We start from the raw sequence: 18,526 nt of genomic DNA on the forward strand, positions 1-18,526 counted from the left end.
AAGAATAAATACAAATTTTTACACCTGTATTCTGAAATAAGTTATTTAGGCTAAGAGGAAGATGAATATTACATGTATTCATATTTTATTAAATAGACAATTTAATTATCTGTTTTTGTAAGTGTTGCAAGTACACTAAAATGATCAGAGTTTTGCTTGACTAAATACCAGCTTGTTTAAAGAGCCAACCATTTCCACAGGATGTACTTTGTTATGTTGGTACCATTAACTATTGATGCACAACCATGCTGCTTCTTCTTTGGAGGATTTATACTAAACAGTATATTTAACCCAGCTATAATGACAATACTGTAGTCACCAATGATATGCAAGCAGATGTATAACATTGACATGAATTTAAATAACAACATTTGAAACTCTGCTAAAAGCTCAACAATAATGTCTGCTGTGTAAGTGAACAACCCATGTGGATGTGCCGTATGTGAGCGTTTCCTGGGAAGTTTACCCTGTTTTTTTTTTGTTTTTTTTTTTTTTGAACAGCTCTCAGATTATTAGTAATATCCGTGAGTGGTGGCTGTGGATGCAGCGGTGGTACTTGTGACGTTGCGGGCGTGCGCTTTAATGGCGCAACCTGCATGCCAGTTCAAAGCCACCTCGTGCAGCGGGGAGGGGGATGAGAGGACACATGAAAGCGCCACTCGGCAACATGCGCCGTCCGAAAGATCACAGAGCCACGCGGCAAGGAGGGCGCACCAACAAAAACACATCAAACACGCCTACGTTTTAGAGTTTGCTCAGTGAAGTGCACCCACATGGTAGGGGCTCTCGGCGGTATGGACGCAGCAGATGTCTCAAGGAAGAAAAGCACTGTCAGTGACATCGAAGTAAAGTATTTAATAATTAAATGTTAATTTATGGAGAAGATTTCCGTTACCACTTGCTACAAATATGCTTGGAGAAATAAACATTGAAACACTGATCTCTGAAATTCAAAAATTAGTTTAATCCTTCCTCGATCTCCGTCCTCGTGGAGCACAGGCGGCCTGCCGCGTGCTGCTCATCCCAACTTCAAATGTTAATTTTATTGTGCCGAACCCGAACCTGGACAATGGGAATACTGGTCGTGTGTTATGAACCAGCCGGGTTGTTTAAGTATTTTAGCGCACCGGGCTCCCAGGCGGGCTGTAGCTTCATGAAAGCCCTGTATTGTATTTCTTTCCTGTGCCAAGGCCCGTTTCCTGTGGCGGTGCTGTGTCAAACAACGATGACCCTCGGCTTCCTGCAAGTCGCATGGAGACAGGTCTGCCACGAGCCCTGGGGCCTCACCGCCAGCCACCGAACAACCTCCTCGCCCCCCCCTCGGTTCAGTTTGGCTGTCAGTCTTTTCAAGTCTGTTTCAAGTAATTCCCCACCTTGCCCTCTATGGATCTTTTTTTTTTTTTTTAATTCATGCGCAAACCCACGTTTCAGCTTCTTTCACTTATTTCTCTGCCTCTATCTCTTGCACCGCCTTCTGTTTTCTTACCCGCCACCCCCTGCGTGTCTCTCACCCTCTTCTCCTTCACGTTTCCCTTTGTCCACACCTCCTTTCCTCTCTGCATCCCTTCTTCCCTCCTCTCTTTGTCCCGCTGTCCAGGTCAGAAGAGGGTCTGTCAGACGTTTCCTGCGCAAGCCGCGGCACCAGACCACACCTTGAGAGGGGATTTCTGCAGCAACCATCTGTGACGCCCTATAGAAACATGCCCGGCAATGTCTAAATATTTAAATACACGGTGCTCTTGTACGCCGCGAACACACATAGCATCAGGCTGCTTTTGTTGCGAGTTGCGATTGCACGATTGAACTCGCTGTCTGTGGGAAAAATGTTCAGAGCATGCATCGCATCAGTGGCAACCTAAAATAAGCAAAAACAAGACAGGCTCAATGTGTATTTTTACATATTCTGACCAAAATCAAAGTGACTGTCAGATGCTAGCTGTCAACCTCGTTAAGGTCAAGTCTCTGTTTTTTGAAGCATACGCAAAAACCCCTGGGCCACATCTCTGCATATGAGTATGAGAAAGCTGTCAACTCTTGCATTACTATTGGTCCCCATAGAAATCAACCACATGGTATAGGTCAGACTCGGCTGGTCTCATGTTTGTATTGAGTAAATGAAATCATGACTACTACTACAATAGATTTTCGACAGCTGATAAAAACAAAAATAAATTTAAAAAATGAATGTTTACTTGTCTTCAGTCTGATGTTGGACAATGTCCCGGTGATACGTGAGCGCACGTGTGTGTATTGGCACGGCCCTCCGTGTTCCACAGGCCACATGGTCTTTGAATTGGCGGCTTCCATTCAAGGTCACGGATACGTGTGTGCACGCACACGTGCCGCCCGGCGGCCGCTCACTTCACTGTGCATCTCCGAAAACGACTCCTCTGGTCTTCTTCCAGTGCAGGTCAGGGGCAGGAAGTGGGCCAAGAGAAAAGGAGGAAGCAGAAGCAGCCCTCTCTCTGGCTGCAGGTAGTGACCCTGAACCCCGACCTCCGACCTCAGCCTGCATCAGTCTGACAAAACACAGATGTACGGCTCCGAACGCTGCAAGTTTAAAACTTTTAATCATGCCGTGCTGCTGTCTTCACTGCAACTTCAATAAAAAAAAAAACACCACATAAAAATCAAGAATTATAATTTATCTCTTTATTATTTGACAACAACAATAACATATTGTTTTAGATCAGTTGTTCCATTTACAGAAGTAGCCAGAAAGCTGCATGGATTCATGAGTTCACATGATGTTATCCATCCATATTTCCTTTAACAGGTTGACAATGTTGGAGGTGTCGCTGCTGAAAATACCGTTAGGGCATGAACCCTGTCCAAATACAGCCTCGGGGCCTCACACCAGCATCCTTTGGGTGTCATGGACGTATGAATGGTCACTAGAAGCCCAGCTGTTTTTGGACAGAGCTCATGGTTTGGGAGGGTGACTGATTTTTCGGGAGCTCCCTCACGAGCTCCAGAAGAAGAACCTGCTGCCGTGTTTGGAAGGCTGCAGTTTGGCCTCGATGGCTGGGTTAGGCTCCGGACGTGGTCTAGAGTGGTAGGGGTCCTCTGGAAGGGGCCGCGTGGTAGACACTTTGGTCACCTGTTAAGGAACCGGATCGTGAAGCATCACTGACGTGCAAAGATGTTATGGTACAAATGTAGTTGTGTAGAAAAGGTTTTCATGAAATAATTTACAAACGTGACATTTTGGCTTTTGGACTTTCTTCACTCTCTCCCTCTGATCCTGATGTTGTCTTGTTTTTCACACAATTTAGGCCACTCACCTATCAACTTAATAAGCTTTCTGAACAAAGTTCATTTTACTCTCATCGTCAAATTCATCTAAAAATGTAATATGAGCGACCGGAAAAAAACCTTGACCCGTGTAAAAAGACACCTGGACACTTTTCAGGGTAATGTGAGGTTATTTCGCTGCTCAGGTGTTTTGATTCTACAAACAGTAGCTCCTTCTGACCAGCAAGTTGATTGCAGCGTTTCACAGATTCCTGGGTTTGGGCAAGCGTGTTTTTAAAAACATACATAAAATGCCCAAAAACCAACTGTTATGATCCGTCTTTGGTCCGGTTTTGATTGGCAATACCTAATTACAGCTTACCCAAGTTATGCAAGCCATTTTAAACCTGCAGTTTAATGGAAAGAAAAACCAAAGCAGTATAACATTCATGATTTTGACGCTCAGAGCTGCAGCTGAATGAGGCCACTACGCAGATGCAATCAGAGGCTCTTGCAAACAGCCCACAATCAGCAAGAATAGAGCCCATCAAGGAGGCTGCTTACATTTTAAACGCACAGTCAATCCCTCACGAGTCTCACCTTCGACAGATCTCCCAAGTCAGGCCTCTCCCATCCGAGTTTATCGAGTACACAGTTGTCGAAGGATTGCTGCTGCTTACGGCACTGACGCAGTTCGGCCATACCAGAATAATCCAGGCAGGTCCAGTACTCGGTGAAGGAGTCGGCACAGTTCCCCTTGATTTGCCTAGAAGGCCAGAGTCAAATATGCAAGTGTGGGATTAAAACAGGCCAGAACACACAACTAGAACTCCTCAATACAAAATAATATACACCGCACAAAAAGAAAAACACTTTGAAAACACAGTGGATCTCAATGGAAAAAAAAAAAAAATCATGCTTGATATCTGTACTGGTGTGGTCTGGACCAGGGCGTCACTGACCCACCACCAAACCACTCATGCTGAACGATGTTATAGGCAGCATGACCTTCTCCAGACTCTTTGGAGAAGGGAACCTGCTCTATTTATGAATAACACACCTGCTACGTCTAGTGCTCAATGCCAATCGAGGTCTCCACGGTGCCAGGCAGAGAGCACAGTGCTCACTAGAAAGAAATCAGGGCCTCATGAAGTCTGTTTCCAATAGTTTGGTCAGGGACATTAACACCAGTGCCTGTGTAACCTCTGTAGGATCCGGGTATTGCCTCATGCACCCAGTAGTGACATGGAGCACAGTCAAATAAAAATAAAATGTGAAAAACAGTCACAAGAGATGAGGAGGGAGAAGATGCCAGATTCCTCCACCTGTAAAACTATTCCTGTTTTGGGAGTCGTCTCATTGTTGCCCCTGTAGGGCACCTGTGGATTTTATTAACACCAAAGCAGGTGAAAATGATTAACAAACCCGCTCTGCTACGTGACTGACCAGATCAATATCCCAGAAGTTTAACTGAAGTGATGCTTTAAACACTGGATTTAAAAAGTTATGATTCAAGGAATGAAAACTGAGGGATTATTAACATAAACTTTAACATAAGAGCTAAATTCAAGTTTAAGAAAATTTCATTATAATGGCTGAAGACTAGACATGTTACACTTGTAGATAGGTATGGGCAGGTTTCTATAACAGGAGCTGTGTGAACGCTCCAAGGGGTATATGGCAGTGGCCAGAACGACCCAAGTATCAGACCAGGCCCCGGGTGCAATTACAACTTTTCTCAAATCTGTCCTTGTTAGAATAATTGGAGGTACTTCTCTAGAGGTCATGTGTGTGTTTTTGTTTTAAAGGAAGCAAAAACACGAGCCGTTTGAGACGCACAAAAGCACCTTAGTTGCTGCAGAGGGTCACGGGACACAGCGAAAGCTCGGCCTAAAGCTTTCAGTAAACACAGACACAGCACTTAACGTGAAAAACGCCAGACCACTTCAGCAAAGCTTCACGGACACAATAGGCTTCAAGGATGACTCATTCAAGTTGTACAGCTAACAGCCCTTCATTCTACTCAAGAATGTAAAATGACAACATCATTTTTAGTCAACACAAATCACTTGCATATTTTTTGGCAACGTATCGGGAAGTAAAGTTTGTCCAGGTTGGTCAGGGCACCAAACAAACTAAAAGACATGTAGTTTACTGTTCTCACAAATATTTGGTTTTATCTAAAGTCTAAAGTACACGTCAAAAACTCATCTTTCAGTCCATTAAGTTACACCTTGGAAAAACATTAATAATACCTGAACCATTTTTGCACTAAATTTCTTAAGTATCTTGCAGACAAATTCAAGCCAACTTTAAATTGTCTCCATTTTTACCTCAGACCATTCAACAGATGCACTTGCGGTAATGCATAGAGATAACTACATTATAAACATCTTCCTTTTTTTTGGACCAGAATCATCCAATTATTTCTTCACTTCCAGCCCAGATCGTGCACAGATACTCAATTATCACCATCACTTTGTATTCTACTCTTGCAAACTTAGTTCTAAATTACAAATTCTATGCACCAGTAAGGTAGGGTTAAATTACAAAATTCTTGTAACATGAAACAAAGGTTTTATATGGACTCTCCAGCTCTCTGCTGCCTTCAGAATTTAACCACATCTTCAATCACCCTCTGACCACAAGAACACCATTCAGTTTTGCAGATGGATTTTTTTTTTTAAGGTAGTTTATATTTCAAAAATGTAATTATTCGGCCTAACCAGTATTACATTTTCTGTCAAATATTATGACAATTGATCTTTTTCATGTTCAAGGGAAGGGCACAATGGAAATATTATATTCTTTAAAATGAGAAAGAACACTGCATGCTGTACATCCATCCAAAGAGCTGAATAATGCATTATATTATTATAAAAAAATGTTTCTGCATGATCTTCTGCTTTTTTAAATTCAACTTTTTTAAAAAATAAATAAATCACAAGCTCACAAGACCAGATTAGTCAGTTGTTTCAGACATTGTGTCGGTTCACAAAGGTAATGTGGCAAGAATATAAAAAAGCGAGCTACCTGAAAAAGTTTAGCGCGCACTCATTGACTTTCCTCCCTTCAGCTAGACATTTCCTGGGGTCCTTCTCCTCCCAACGGCAGAGCATGAACTCCTTGTTGGGTTTGTCACACTGGGACCCAAAATGGTGGGCAGCAGCCTTCAATACCGCAGACGACACATTTACCTGGACAGAAGGAGAGAGAGATATGGGAAAAATTTAGACTTGACAAAGAACATAACGTTTTCTTGATGATATGTCACAGAACAAAAACAATAAGTGACAATTCAAATATTCATGAAAGTCATGCAGAGAAAGAATCAGTGTGTGGTGTGACGCATAACTGTGAACACTGGGAAACGGCTACCTCCTGCTCTACAGATATTACAAACTTTGTCTTAGATAATGCACATGTTTACTTGTATACAGATATTACATGTCTGTATCTAATGTATACAAATGTTTTGCACATGTACAAATGCAGATACATTCACACGCATTAATGAAGGACATTTCTCTTATTCTTCACGTCATGTGTATTTATTCCTGTATGTTTTTTAGTGTCCCTGTATTCTGCTTCTGCTACGTCACTTTCAAATTTACCTTATGGGGAACCAATAAAGGTCTTTTTTACTTAACTTGTACAACTTGTGTACTTTAAAATAATGACAAATAGTTGAATAACGCAGCAAAGAGTCCTGTGCTGTCTTCTGGGAGACAACGATTATTTTGTTCCCACTGGAATATCTCTACATTTATTGTTCTCTCACTGCATACATTATGTCATACAAAATACATTTCTTACTGACATCAAGAGTCATAAAAATAAATAGCTGATGTTAACTTAGTTACAATGAAACATTTTGTGAGGTCTTTAGAAAAAGATCAACGAACCTCGGTGCATTACAGCCTAATAACAGATTGTACAAATGGTCGTGGGGACATAAAAGCTCTTTGCATTACACTGTACACCTGGGACCATTAAGAAGACAACTGTATTTAAACAAAACGTGGATCTGCTTTTCCTTTATTGGATAGTTGTTGTCTCCGTGACTGTGCTGGACACAGGCTGTTGACACCTGACTTCCATCCAAGGACAAGTTCATTGTGCCAAATAACGTCGCTAACATATACCGGCAAGAGCACTGTTTAAGTAGCAAGTATTTGCCCTCACAGAGGTAAACCAAGGAGATTAATACAGTGTGATATAGACCTTGCAACTATTTAAGGGTAACGTTGTTCAATTATAGCTGCAATAAAGAAAACAATGCATTCGTCAGTTTAACGTGCGCGCAGAAATATAATATCTGCGAATATATTATCCACGCCGGTCATGCAAATAACGTTGACGAATGTGAACGCAAGTAAAGTCAATAAACAAAGTTACCACACACATATAGAGCAAGTTAGCTTGTTAGCTAGCTAGCATGTCCTATCTTGGTATGTTTTACATTCAGGCTAAACAATCACCGCTGCTTACCTCGTCCACCTTCAGCTCCTGCAGCGGGGGGACTTCCAGCGTCGTAGGCATGGCTGTGTGTCTGCACAATCAAAAGAACGCAGAAAATCAAATATCCCAGACAAAAAACATTCAAGGTCCTCGTCTGGCTCCAGGACGAGCGACGAGGCCGCGAAGAAGGTCAGTTTCGTCAGTTTACTGCGTCTGCTGCTCCTGTCACCGAGAGGCGCCTGCTGATGACGCGGACTCGACTTACCCGGTGCTGCGCACGCGCAGTTAAAATCCAGTGTTTGAGAAGAATTTGAGTGGAATTACCCCTTAATAGTTTTGTCTCTTTATTAGTTTTTATTTTAATACTATTAATGAGGATGCCGTGGCAGTATTTTGTTGCATTTTATGGCAAACCGTTGAAGAAGTAGTCTGTCATTCGGTTGGCTGGTGCAGCGTTGCTATGGTAACTGTACACCTACTAGTCGTTTTGTTGTCTTGCTCAATAGGAATTAAATTCATCGGTGCGAAGGAAGACGAGTGCTAGTAACTCAGTATATTAATGGAGTTTATCGGAAGCAGTTACAAAGGGGCTACAAAAAATGGCAGGTAGGCTAAATGAGCACACACTATATATAATTACCCTAAAAACAACAGGTTGTTCACACTTAAATTAATCAAATAATCTTATAATTATCTATAGAGGACAAATAGGACTGACCATGTCTTGTTTCTCTTAGGATGGAAGGAAAAGGAGAGTACACCTTTCCTACAGACACAAAGTATGTGGGAGAGATGAAAGACGGGATGTTCCATGGTAGGGGAGTACTCCACTTTCCAAATGGAAGTAAATATGAGGCCACCTGGGAAAACGGCATTGCAAAGCAGGTGAGGAGTTGTTTGTGTGTGTGTGTGTGTGTGTGTGTGTGTCCCTACATGCACGTCAGAAGATATGCATCCACATGCTTTGCTCTGTGTGTTTCGTATTGGTTATAGTTGATATTACATCTGGTCCCTTTTAGCAATCACTCGCAGTTATTGTCATAGTAATTAGGCTTCTCTCATTTTTCCTGTAGAAATTTCATTCTCCTCTGCTCTGGTGCATTCTTTCACGGGCTTTGCCACAATATGGATCGCTCCAATTATTATCATCAGTGCAGCGGCGGTTCATTTGAAATGATAGCAGCTCTGAACCATGACTAACTTCGGCCCAGATTACCCTGCACCTGCGCAATAGCCAAACAACTGTAACCTGCCTCTATTAAAAACATACTTAAATCTTCCAATAAACCATGAAATGTAAACTCTGGCAGCTTTCAGCCCATTTTTAAACCTGCAATTCTTTCTTCGGACAATGCTTCTGAGCCTGTGTGTTGAGAATCTCACCTCCTGGTCATATATTTTTTCCTCCTTTTGCAACAATGTACATACTTTCCGCTCTCTGTGATGAATACCAAACATTTTAAAGTATTGTGAGCCTAAAAGATTAATGACGTACATTAATGAATGAGATACCCTAATATACATATATTAATATAGAAAACTCTTGCAATTCTTCCTGCAACTTCTGTAATTAAGCTTTATGTAAATAAAAAAGGACGAAACTCAAACATAATATTATAAGTGAAATGTAAACCTCCAGACATTTTGACACATACATGTGTAGTTAACAACAATAATCAGGACTGCAGTCCATCTGGGCTCCAGCACTCACTGTTAGTTAGACATTTACTAAAAATAAGATTAATCTTTTGTAATTGAAATTCTCTCTTCTCTTCTCTTCTCTTCTCTTCTCTTCTCTTCTCTTCTCTTCTCTTCTCTTCTCTTCTCTTCTCTTCTCTTCTCTTCTCTTCTCTTCTCTTCTTTGACTGTAGTCATGCCTCAGAAACCCATAATTAATGCCATTTAGTTGTCTGCAAAGCATATTGTTGACACTGAAGTGAACAATGTTATTGTTTCGAGTCCAGTGCACAAAGTTACTGAACCCAGTACAGTATGTTTATATGAAAAATACATTTTCTTTCTCAATAACTGTTTGTCAGTCAACCCACCCATAGACATGTTTTTCTGCTTTCCCCCTTTGCGATGCACGCCTGCGCCGGCTGTTTTGGTTTCATCTGGTTTTCAGATATCCATCTCTGAGAGTTTTGCCTCGGCCCAAAGACAATGGAGGGAAATTTAAATTCTTTTGCGGTGCTTGAAAGCACTGAAAAGTGGCATTTGAGAAACCTCAGAAGCAACTTATCTTTCTAGAAACCATGACTGAGGTTTGCAGGATAGGCCTCAGACCTCACATCTAACGGTTCCTGCTGAAACTACATTGTATCAAAGGAATACTTCCAATGAAAACTGTCAACGTTGAGACTATGCATTATCCTGAGGCCATTATTTCTGCACTTACTGTATTTTTTTTCCATGCATTTGTTGAGCAGAAAAGGACATTTCTATTTATATCACAAATTTCTGGCGCAAAGAATGAGAACTATCTACATGAAAGAAATCAAGAGAGCAAATTTGGACAGAGAGAGTGATGAGACTGAACAATGAGGATGATCGTTTTTCATTGTGCTTCCTCATAAGGGGTCATTCACATTTGCTGATGGTCTGCAATACCAGGAGAAGAACTGGGACTACTGTGATGGTTATGACAGGCGCTTCTACAGCGAAAGGTGCAACGGGCTCAGACCTGCAGGTTGGAATTTATTTATTTGCTTGTGTTTGCTGGTTCAGTTGGATGCAAACGTCTTCTGTATGCTGCTTCAAGAAAAGTGCGTGTCATTTAGCTTGAAGTCCAGGAGTAATCTAGTCTAGAAATGTTTCCTCATCCTAATACCAATGGTGGTAGATTGAAAAAGGGTAAAAATGTCATTCATTGCAAAAACAACCATTCTTTTTCATTCAGGAGAATCTCAGATAACAGATATACATCCTCCACGAGCCATTCCTGATGGATGTTATGACTGCGGAGATGGTTTCTATGATCCCACTGCCAGAGTTGTCACTTCATACAATGGCAGGTTCCTCAGGAATGCAGGTGAGATGGAGAATGTTTATGTCACAGCTGTAGCCCTGTAACACCAAAGACGGCCGGATCTGCTTGTAGATACTTCTCAATCTGAGTATCTAAACTTACCATGAGGTGAATTTAAGCAGGCGTTACCTGCTGAAGTCCACAGTCTGCACATGAATGATAAGGGTTAAATGCATTTCCACATCAAACTCAAAATCTCGTTTTTTTTTTTTTTTTTTTTTTCACTGCTTACACCCTTTTAGTTTATGCACATTTTTTACACTGACTCGATGCCAAATTGGCTCCATCTTGAGCGTTGAGTAACATCCAGGCATCACCGTCTGTTGGGCCAAGATAAATTAGAAAGATGAAAGGAGCAAACACAATTTCCATTTCAAATTATGTACACAAAGTTTTATGTCAAGTGAAGCACTTTCCCGTGATGGATTGCTGTATGCTAAATGTATTTAGCTAGAAAAGTTGTTTCTATAATTGGACATATCTAGAAACAATGTTAATTCCGCTTAATCGTGTTGCTGTTGATTTAACTTCTATTTGCAACCTGGTCCTGCTTTAGTCGTCTGCTTTTACGTCCAAGAAAAATGTACATTTTGCACCTATAGTCAAGCTAAGGCTGTTGAAAGTGCTTGGAGTTCCTTGGTTCTTATTTTAAAAAGCCCAACATGCCCTAGTTGGGTGAAAATGTTGGATGATTCAAGGAAGTAAATGTTTACTTGTCAGGAAGACTTCTTGCCATACAGGATAAGAGCTCTATGTCATTTCACTTTTAAACAATTTAACATTTCTGAGAACAGTCCACATCAAATGAACAAAAAGAGTGGTTTAGTTGACATATATGCACGTTGAAGAAATGTTGAAGGAAGACTTTTAGGTGAGTTTTAGGTGCCATGGACAGGTAGGAGTCAAGACTGATGTTGGAGAAGCTGAGGTCAGTAATAATGTCAACATAAGATAATCCTCTATTCATCTCACAGTGGATGTAAGCAGGATGTACTCTGTGTAAGGAGTGGACAGGGTCAGAGAAGTTTGCACTAATATGACAACAGTTTAAAAAAATGGCCACAGCAAAATGACAGGTACAGGTTTAACAAAGGAACAAGCAGGAGACAAAATAATACAACTAAATAGTTTAAGCATGAGCTGTGATGTTAAATGGATTATCCCAGCATTATCAGATTAAAGATTACTGCTGCATGTCATCTGATAAGCGTGCTGATTCCACAGACTCTACCTCTAATTTCCGAAGCTTTTTCTTTCTTTTTTTTTTTATTTGTCAAAAGTGGAAAATCAAAGACACATTTTTCCACTGAACGAGTTCCCAGTTTGGAACTTGCTGATTTGTGAAGTGAATGCTGTCTGTCAGGTGTCCAGATAGCATTCCCAAATCCTGACATCCTCGCGGCTCGTCGTGTCTCCCAGACTTTTCATCTCTAGACGATGTTACACAGTCCCAGCGTCGTCGTCGTGGGCCAACGCTTATGGGCCAGGCTGAAATATCTCAACAGCTACTGAATTGAATTCCACGAAACATTGTACGGGCGCTCATGATCTCCAAAGGATGATCTCCTTTGACTTTCTAGAGCTGTTACCATGGCTATAGACGATAGGCTCTTGACAGACTAGAAGCATGGAGATGTGAAATCTTGCAGAAGAAACTCCCACCACAAGTTCTGAATGCTTATCTAATAATTCCCAAATCTGTTTTGCATTGTGTGTGAATTTATCAACTGTTCTGTACCTTACAAATGCAAATACATGCAAACGCATCATCCCCAGCAGAAGCTAAGGTATGACTCTTAGTATTTTTGGTGCATATTTTTAATCGCATGAACTGCAACTGCAACATAACACAGATCAGTAGGACAAGCACACATACCTCATTTACATACGCGTCGAGATAGAAGGAAACAGAAAAGAAGATCCACATCCTCACCAGATGTCATCAGCATGTGGAAGAAGCAGAAGAAGAAGAAGAAGAAGAAGAAAAAAGAGAAATTCTTTTTTTATATTGCAAGTTGTTCATCATCGTTACAATTCTGGTATTGATCAGCGGGACCATGGAGGAGAGGAGACGCGAGGGGAGAGAACAAAAGAGAAAGAGAAGGAAGAAGGTTTTTTTGGAAGTTGAGATGAGACTTTCCAACAATGCTCCGGCTCTCTGTTTTGAATTAGCTAAATATGGAGACATACAGTATCTGTTTAATTGATGTGTGCCTTTTTTTTTTTTTTTTTTTTTTCTTCCTGGCAGCGTGCGGTGCATGTGTGCAGGGGGATGTGGCACCGCCGTATGCTTACGAACGTGCATGCGCTCGCTTTTGTCTCGGTATACAAGTCTTGAGAAGAATGCTCCCGTATCCTGTATGGATTTATTTTTTAACCCTGGGAGGTGAAGGCATATTTGTCAGAGTGGGTGTGAAGACTGAATTTATTGCCTCGCGGCTTCCGCCCAGGATGAGGACTGCAAGGATGATGGGACGCAGGGAAGGCCCGCCCTCCCAGTGGGGACCTTTGCTGCTGCAAGAAAACGGAAGGAGCTCCCCGTGTAGCTGTGGATGTAGGACAAGGGAAAACTAAGTCACCAAAGACAAAGACTCATATTTACAAAAGCTTATGTTTTACCCTCAGGAGACACATGTTGTTGCTGGGAAATATTAGGCTAAACTTTGGCCAAAACTGACCTTTTGCAAAGTCTTCTTAGTTACTGTTGCTAACTTGGACAAACAGTCTATCTTGGACTAGCGCCAAGTAGCAAAACAATAGGATCCGTTGCTAATATTCCCCAAGAGGTTATAGATTATTTTTGGAGTTGAAGCAATTCCTTGTCATCAACTGCTGCATGTATGGAGGGATTTGTCAAGAATACTGGTACATGATGTAGTAATGATAGAGGAAATGGAAAGTGGTGGAGGCAAAAACTCCTCCCGAGGGTTTGAGGAGTAAGTTATTATATCCAAATACACCCTGTGTGTCCGCACTCATTTTCAACAGCGACCCTGTGTGTAGCAATCGTTTTGTAACTTACCGGGAGTGGCCGCGTGTCAGGTGGAGAAGGAAGGAGGTCGGCGATTAACAAAAAAAAAAGTGTTGCAACATCCTCGAGTGTGAGTCCGAGCCCCAAAGTGTGTCACAAAAAAATGGAACCACTGAGCTGCTCCTACGAAAACCACATCATAAATGTCACGTTACCTAATCATCCCAGGAATCTGAAGTATTTAGCTTTGTTTGTTGTTTAATATTCTGCGAATTGTCTTGAAAACTATTTATTGGGGTTTTAACGGGCTTTAATCAAGCGACTTTCCACAGATGTTTTTAAATAGAAGCCTCTAACCGGAGTACAAGTCATTTAGAACTGAAGAAGCCTAGTGCATTTGTTTTGGCTATACCAAAAAAAAATCTTCGTTAATTTAAGAAAAAAAAAATAATTAAACAAATAGGGAAACTTTCCAGTGACATGAGAGGTGAGGTCATCATCATATAAACATTTCAATGACTGGTGCAGCTCCCTACTGCTGGACTTTTTTTTTGTGCAGTGAAGACAATAGGATAAGGCCAGCTAGAGAGAAAAAAAAAAAAAAAGGAATTTGGAAAAAATAGTCAGGCAGGATCAATAGGAGTCAGACAGGTCACTTAAATACAAAGCCAACTCCTGAAACACACACAAGACGGAAAGACAGGAATGTGTGTATGTTACTGAGCAGCGTGCGTGTCGGTGATGAGTGATTGCAAATGGTTTAACACACAAATCAAACCGCTGCAGAATTGGTTTCTGGCTGATGTTCCTCCAAACCTTCTTCATGTGCATCAAACTGCTACAACCAGCTAATACAACATATCAGTGCCTGTTTCAATTTTAAAAATGATTTGCGCAGCTGATTATGATATTTGGGTGTTATTTGTCACGCGGCCAAATAAATGTGTGAAACACTTGTCTGCATAAAAAGGCGCTGAAGTCGCCACATATGATCCCAGCTCCAAATGAAACTGAATCAAGATTGTTTTGCTAATGATGAAAGGACGACGGGGACCCACCTGATATAAGCACAAATAACCAAAAACTGTATGTCAAGGTCACATAACTCCCATTGAAACTGATTTTTTTTCCCCCCATTTGTATTAGATTTGCATTACAACAAACAAGTAGTTCCAACTCACTACACCACAAGCAGCCCGTCTAAATTAAAACCACAGAAAACCATCTACAGCACGAGGAAATGATTACTGATGAATCTGAAATGCAAATCACACAATCAGCAAACTAAATAAGAATAATAATATAATACAAACAACCTCAAGAAGCTATATTTATCAGCTTTCTAGAGACACGTAAAAGGCTTTTAATTCGCTGATTGAGTTTGTTGCTTAAGTTTTAGGTACAATATATGCGCGGCTGTCTGAAACCGTAATTAAAACATAATGAGGGAAAAGATGCACAGGCCACATCTGCACAATCAAAACCTCCACCACTGACTGATTGAACGTGTTGTTGCAAACAAACACACGCAGTCACTCTAAGAGCCGCGCTCTCCCTCGGTTGACACACAGCTCCAGGAGGGGCCATGTGTTGCCTTTATTATTTGTAACGCTTGCTTTCCTGTTTCTGGAGAGACCGCTTCCATCTGAAACCCTGCACAGACAGAGCTCCGCACTGAAAACATTCCCCTGCCAAGGAAAACACCTCTGGTGACCGAACCGCAGCCCCTCCCTTTGTCCCCGGCCGGTCGAGGTGTTTCACAGACAGATAAAATCAGCCCCGGCCGCCGGAGAGCGCAACATATCCTCCCCGCTGGCTTTCGCCGAGGCGAAATATCACCACGGAACGGGATTCATGTGTTAATCCTTTGAGTCGCTGCAGACAGATTGATCACTTCGAAGATCAGTATCGCTCCGTCAAAGCCAGGAACAAGCACATCTGTGTTGTCAGGACGTAAAATACACAAGTTGTTTGAATATTTGTTCGAGTGCTCACATTCAGTTTGATTTCGTTTTAATGCTCCCACTCAGAAACCACAAACACACTGACCCTGAGTATGAGTCCACTAAGTTTAGCCTCTGGCCGCTGACGGTGGAGCACGTTCAGAATTCTGTCATGTCTCTCCTGTTTTTCTCAATGTTACAAAAATTCCATGTCGGTCTCCCCCCGAACAAATCCAACAGATCTCTCATGCAAATCACAACAAGAAAACAGGCTTTTGCTTTTGCTAATTGTGTGCACGTCTTTGTGTATGTGTGTTAAATCGCTGCCATTAGGCTGGAAGGAAACACTTTTCCCTCTGAGTGTATTTTAAGGATTAAGATAAACAGACCTTAACAAGGTGCCATTATCGCTTCCACACACTCTCTCTCCTGTGTACGTTGCACAAAGGGCCGTCCACGCAGGTTGTTGGTCCAGATGGAAATCAACCAGAAAATTGTTTGTGTTCTGTACTTTAATAAAGACTGGTTGAAACTTTTTTTCCCCCAGAATTTCTGTCAAAATTTACTCAAAATTATGAAGAGAACCGTGTTATTTTTTTTTTTTTCCTTCCTGTATTTATTAGTCCATCTGCAACATCCCAATCCTATCTATATGTTAATTCTAATGACAGACAAAACGTCTAAGATGGCCTGCAGGAAATACACCGGCCACCTGTGCCCTCGGATAACTCAAGGTGCCAATTACATGTGACTTAAATTCTGAGATAAACGCGGGTGTAGGATCTGAAGAGGGCAGAATTACAGCAAATGTGAAAATGTCCCAATCTAATTATCATTAAGGCAGGTTGTGGATTGTGGTTAATTGAGGTCAGTCTCGCGGCAACACACTGATATATGTATAGGCTCCGGTAATTACCCGTTTCCACTAACAAACGTGTCACAAAGACTTGGAAATGTTTGTCACGGCAGCTGTCCTCGTGTCCGACGCGTTCAATTGACCTCCCGATCGGAGCAGGTAGAGGAGGAGAGGCAGACGGAGGAACAGAGGAGGAGGAGGAGGGGGGTGTTGTGTAGCTACTTGAAGTGGCTGTTAGCGGCGACGCCCATCGCTGGCAATTACACACAATCAGTCCGAGAGCTGCAGACCTGCTCCTCCGTACAATGGAGCCCCGCGCGCAGTGGAACCTGGGGGTGAGGCCCGCGAGCCGCTCAAGTGCGTGCAGCTGCGCGCGCTCCAGAGAAAGCGCACTTCCCCTGCAATTAGCTACTCATTTCAGTTTTAACAACGAAAAACTGGTTTATTATCAGCTCCTCTGGCAGTGGTCGTGATTTTTTTTTTTTTTCTTAAAAATTGCCGTCCATTTTTGGGGGGGTTATTATTTATTGGTGTCTGAAGTGGCTTCGAGAAGTTATTTTCCACTAATTGTCCAGCTTAGCTTGCTTTGACAAATTTACCCGAGACTTGAATGGCACTTCACTTCTCCAGCCTCACGCGGCGAAATGACCTGCGGTTTAACTGCGCAGGTTATTAGACGTTTAACTTAAACGCTCTAAGTGAATTCAGCCAAATGAGGAGGGCTTCTAGCTGTGCACCTTTTCCTCCTCACTCCGCAGTTGATGTTTCTTGAATTTGTTTTTTTAAACTCAGGTCAAATGGCTAGGCTTACAATGTACTTTTAATCTAAAACAAATTCTCAAACATTTCCACTGGAATCTTTCTGACAGATGACTCTGAACACGAGTGGATTGTGCGGACCTGTCGGAAGGCTTGGGATGAGGTTGTTGGTGTTGATCCTGAAAAATCCCTGGCAACAAGATGTGAAAAGAGCAGCTGAGAACACCTCCCTTCTTTAGCATTATATTTGTAGCCATATTAAATCTACAAGAAAAGCCTTGATGTTTTTGTCTCGTCTTGTTTTCCTATAAAACATAGTGAGTAAAAGCAAAAGAGGCTTAAAGATCTGTGTCTTTTCATGTGATGTATTTCACCGTTCATTCCTCCTTGCTGTATAAGTTGTAATAGCTGCCTTTCAGTGCATTCGTCTTCATTCCCATAATACTGTATGTGTTTTAGAGCTAGAGCTAGAGAGATGGAAAAAAAGGAAAACTCGGTTGTAAATTTACAATCAAATAATGTTTTTAGTGTTGATGATTAAAAAAAACAGAAAAACATACTGTTTCAGGTCTGTGTCTACCACCCAGAGGCCTCAGTGCTGCAGTTGAATAGGCAATCAGTTTCCAACTGGGTCAGAAGCCTAATATATGCTGTCCAAACAACTCTGTTTTTTTTTTAACATTATCAGGCACCAGTTTCTCAATCCCTGCGAGTAAATTGACTTGGTTCCAATAAATTCTCCAGTTTATTCAACACGAATGCACTTCTGCTGCGTTTAGTGGGTTTGTTTGACGTAGTTTTTATTCTAGATTTTAGGCTTTATTCTCTCACATGCATGTTCCTGCACACATGTACATGCACACAAGTTGCTGTCAGAGATGAAACATCAGCAGGATACGTGCTGCTAACCTGCAGGTAGCGCTGGTCTGTGAGGATCGTGCACCCTTTTGCACGTATAAACTCTCTTGGAGATCACATGTGTCCCACTTAATCATTTCACTAGCATTTCAAAATAACAAATAAAATGAATGATGCATAAAAATGTTTTAACAGTGGCTTTGCACAAAGGGAAGCTTTCCCATGATGCACTCCTGTTGCCCGTCAACGCACCCACACACAATTAACAACAAAACTACAAGAAAAGCGAAAATACTAAAGAGCTAACCATGTCGAACTAAGACATAATGCTCAGTTTAAAAAGAATCACATTAATATTGCTTCACATTTATTTACTACTTTTACTTTAAGACTTTAAATGTTCTTTCCATTTGAGC

General features: G+C 41.6%; 2 protein-coding genes across 2 annotated transcripts; one reads left to right on the top strand and one right to left on the bottom strand.

The window, feature by feature from the left end:
* Positions 1 to 2,637: 2,637 nt before the first annotated feature.
* ndufa8 (NADH:ubiquinone oxidoreductase subunit A8) lies at positions 2,638 to 7,888 on the bottom strand. The gene is made up of 4 exons (XM_047570689.1): positions 7,726 to 7,888; positions 6,268 to 6,431; positions 3,835 to 4,000; positions 2,638 to 3,100 (listed from the first exon to the last, which is right to left on the bottom strand). The coding sequence occupies exons 1-4, from the start codon at positions 7,774 to 7,776 to the stop codon at positions 2,963 to 2,965; spliced, it is 519 nt and encodes a 172-aa protein (XP_047426645.1). The 5' UTR covers positions 7,777 to 7,888; the 3' UTR covers positions 2,638 to 2,962.
* A 98-nt stretch (positions 7,889 to 7,986) lies between these two features.
* On the top strand, positions 7,987 to 17,534 carry morn5 (MORN repeat containing 5). Its single transcript, XM_047570109.1, has 5 exons — positions 7,987 to 8,301; positions 8,433 to 8,580; positions 10,273 to 10,384; positions 10,595 to 10,726; positions 17,363 to 17,534. Exons 1-5 carry the CDS (start codon positions 8,255 to 8,257, stop codon positions 17,470 to 17,472), a joined length of 549 nt encoding a protein of 182 aa, XP_047426065.1. The 5' UTR covers positions 7,987 to 8,254; the 3' UTR covers positions 17,473 to 17,534.
* Positions 17,535 to 18,526: the final 992 nt, after the last annotated feature.

This window comes from Mugil cephalus, chromosome 19 (genome assembly GCF_022458985.1).
Source record: "Mugil cephalus isolate CIBA_MC_2020 chromosome 19, CIBA_Mcephalus_1.1, whole genome shotgun sequence".
NCBI classification, from domain to species: domain Eukaryota; kingdom Metazoa; phylum Chordata; class Actinopteri; order Mugiliformes; family Mugilidae; genus Mugil; species Mugil cephalus.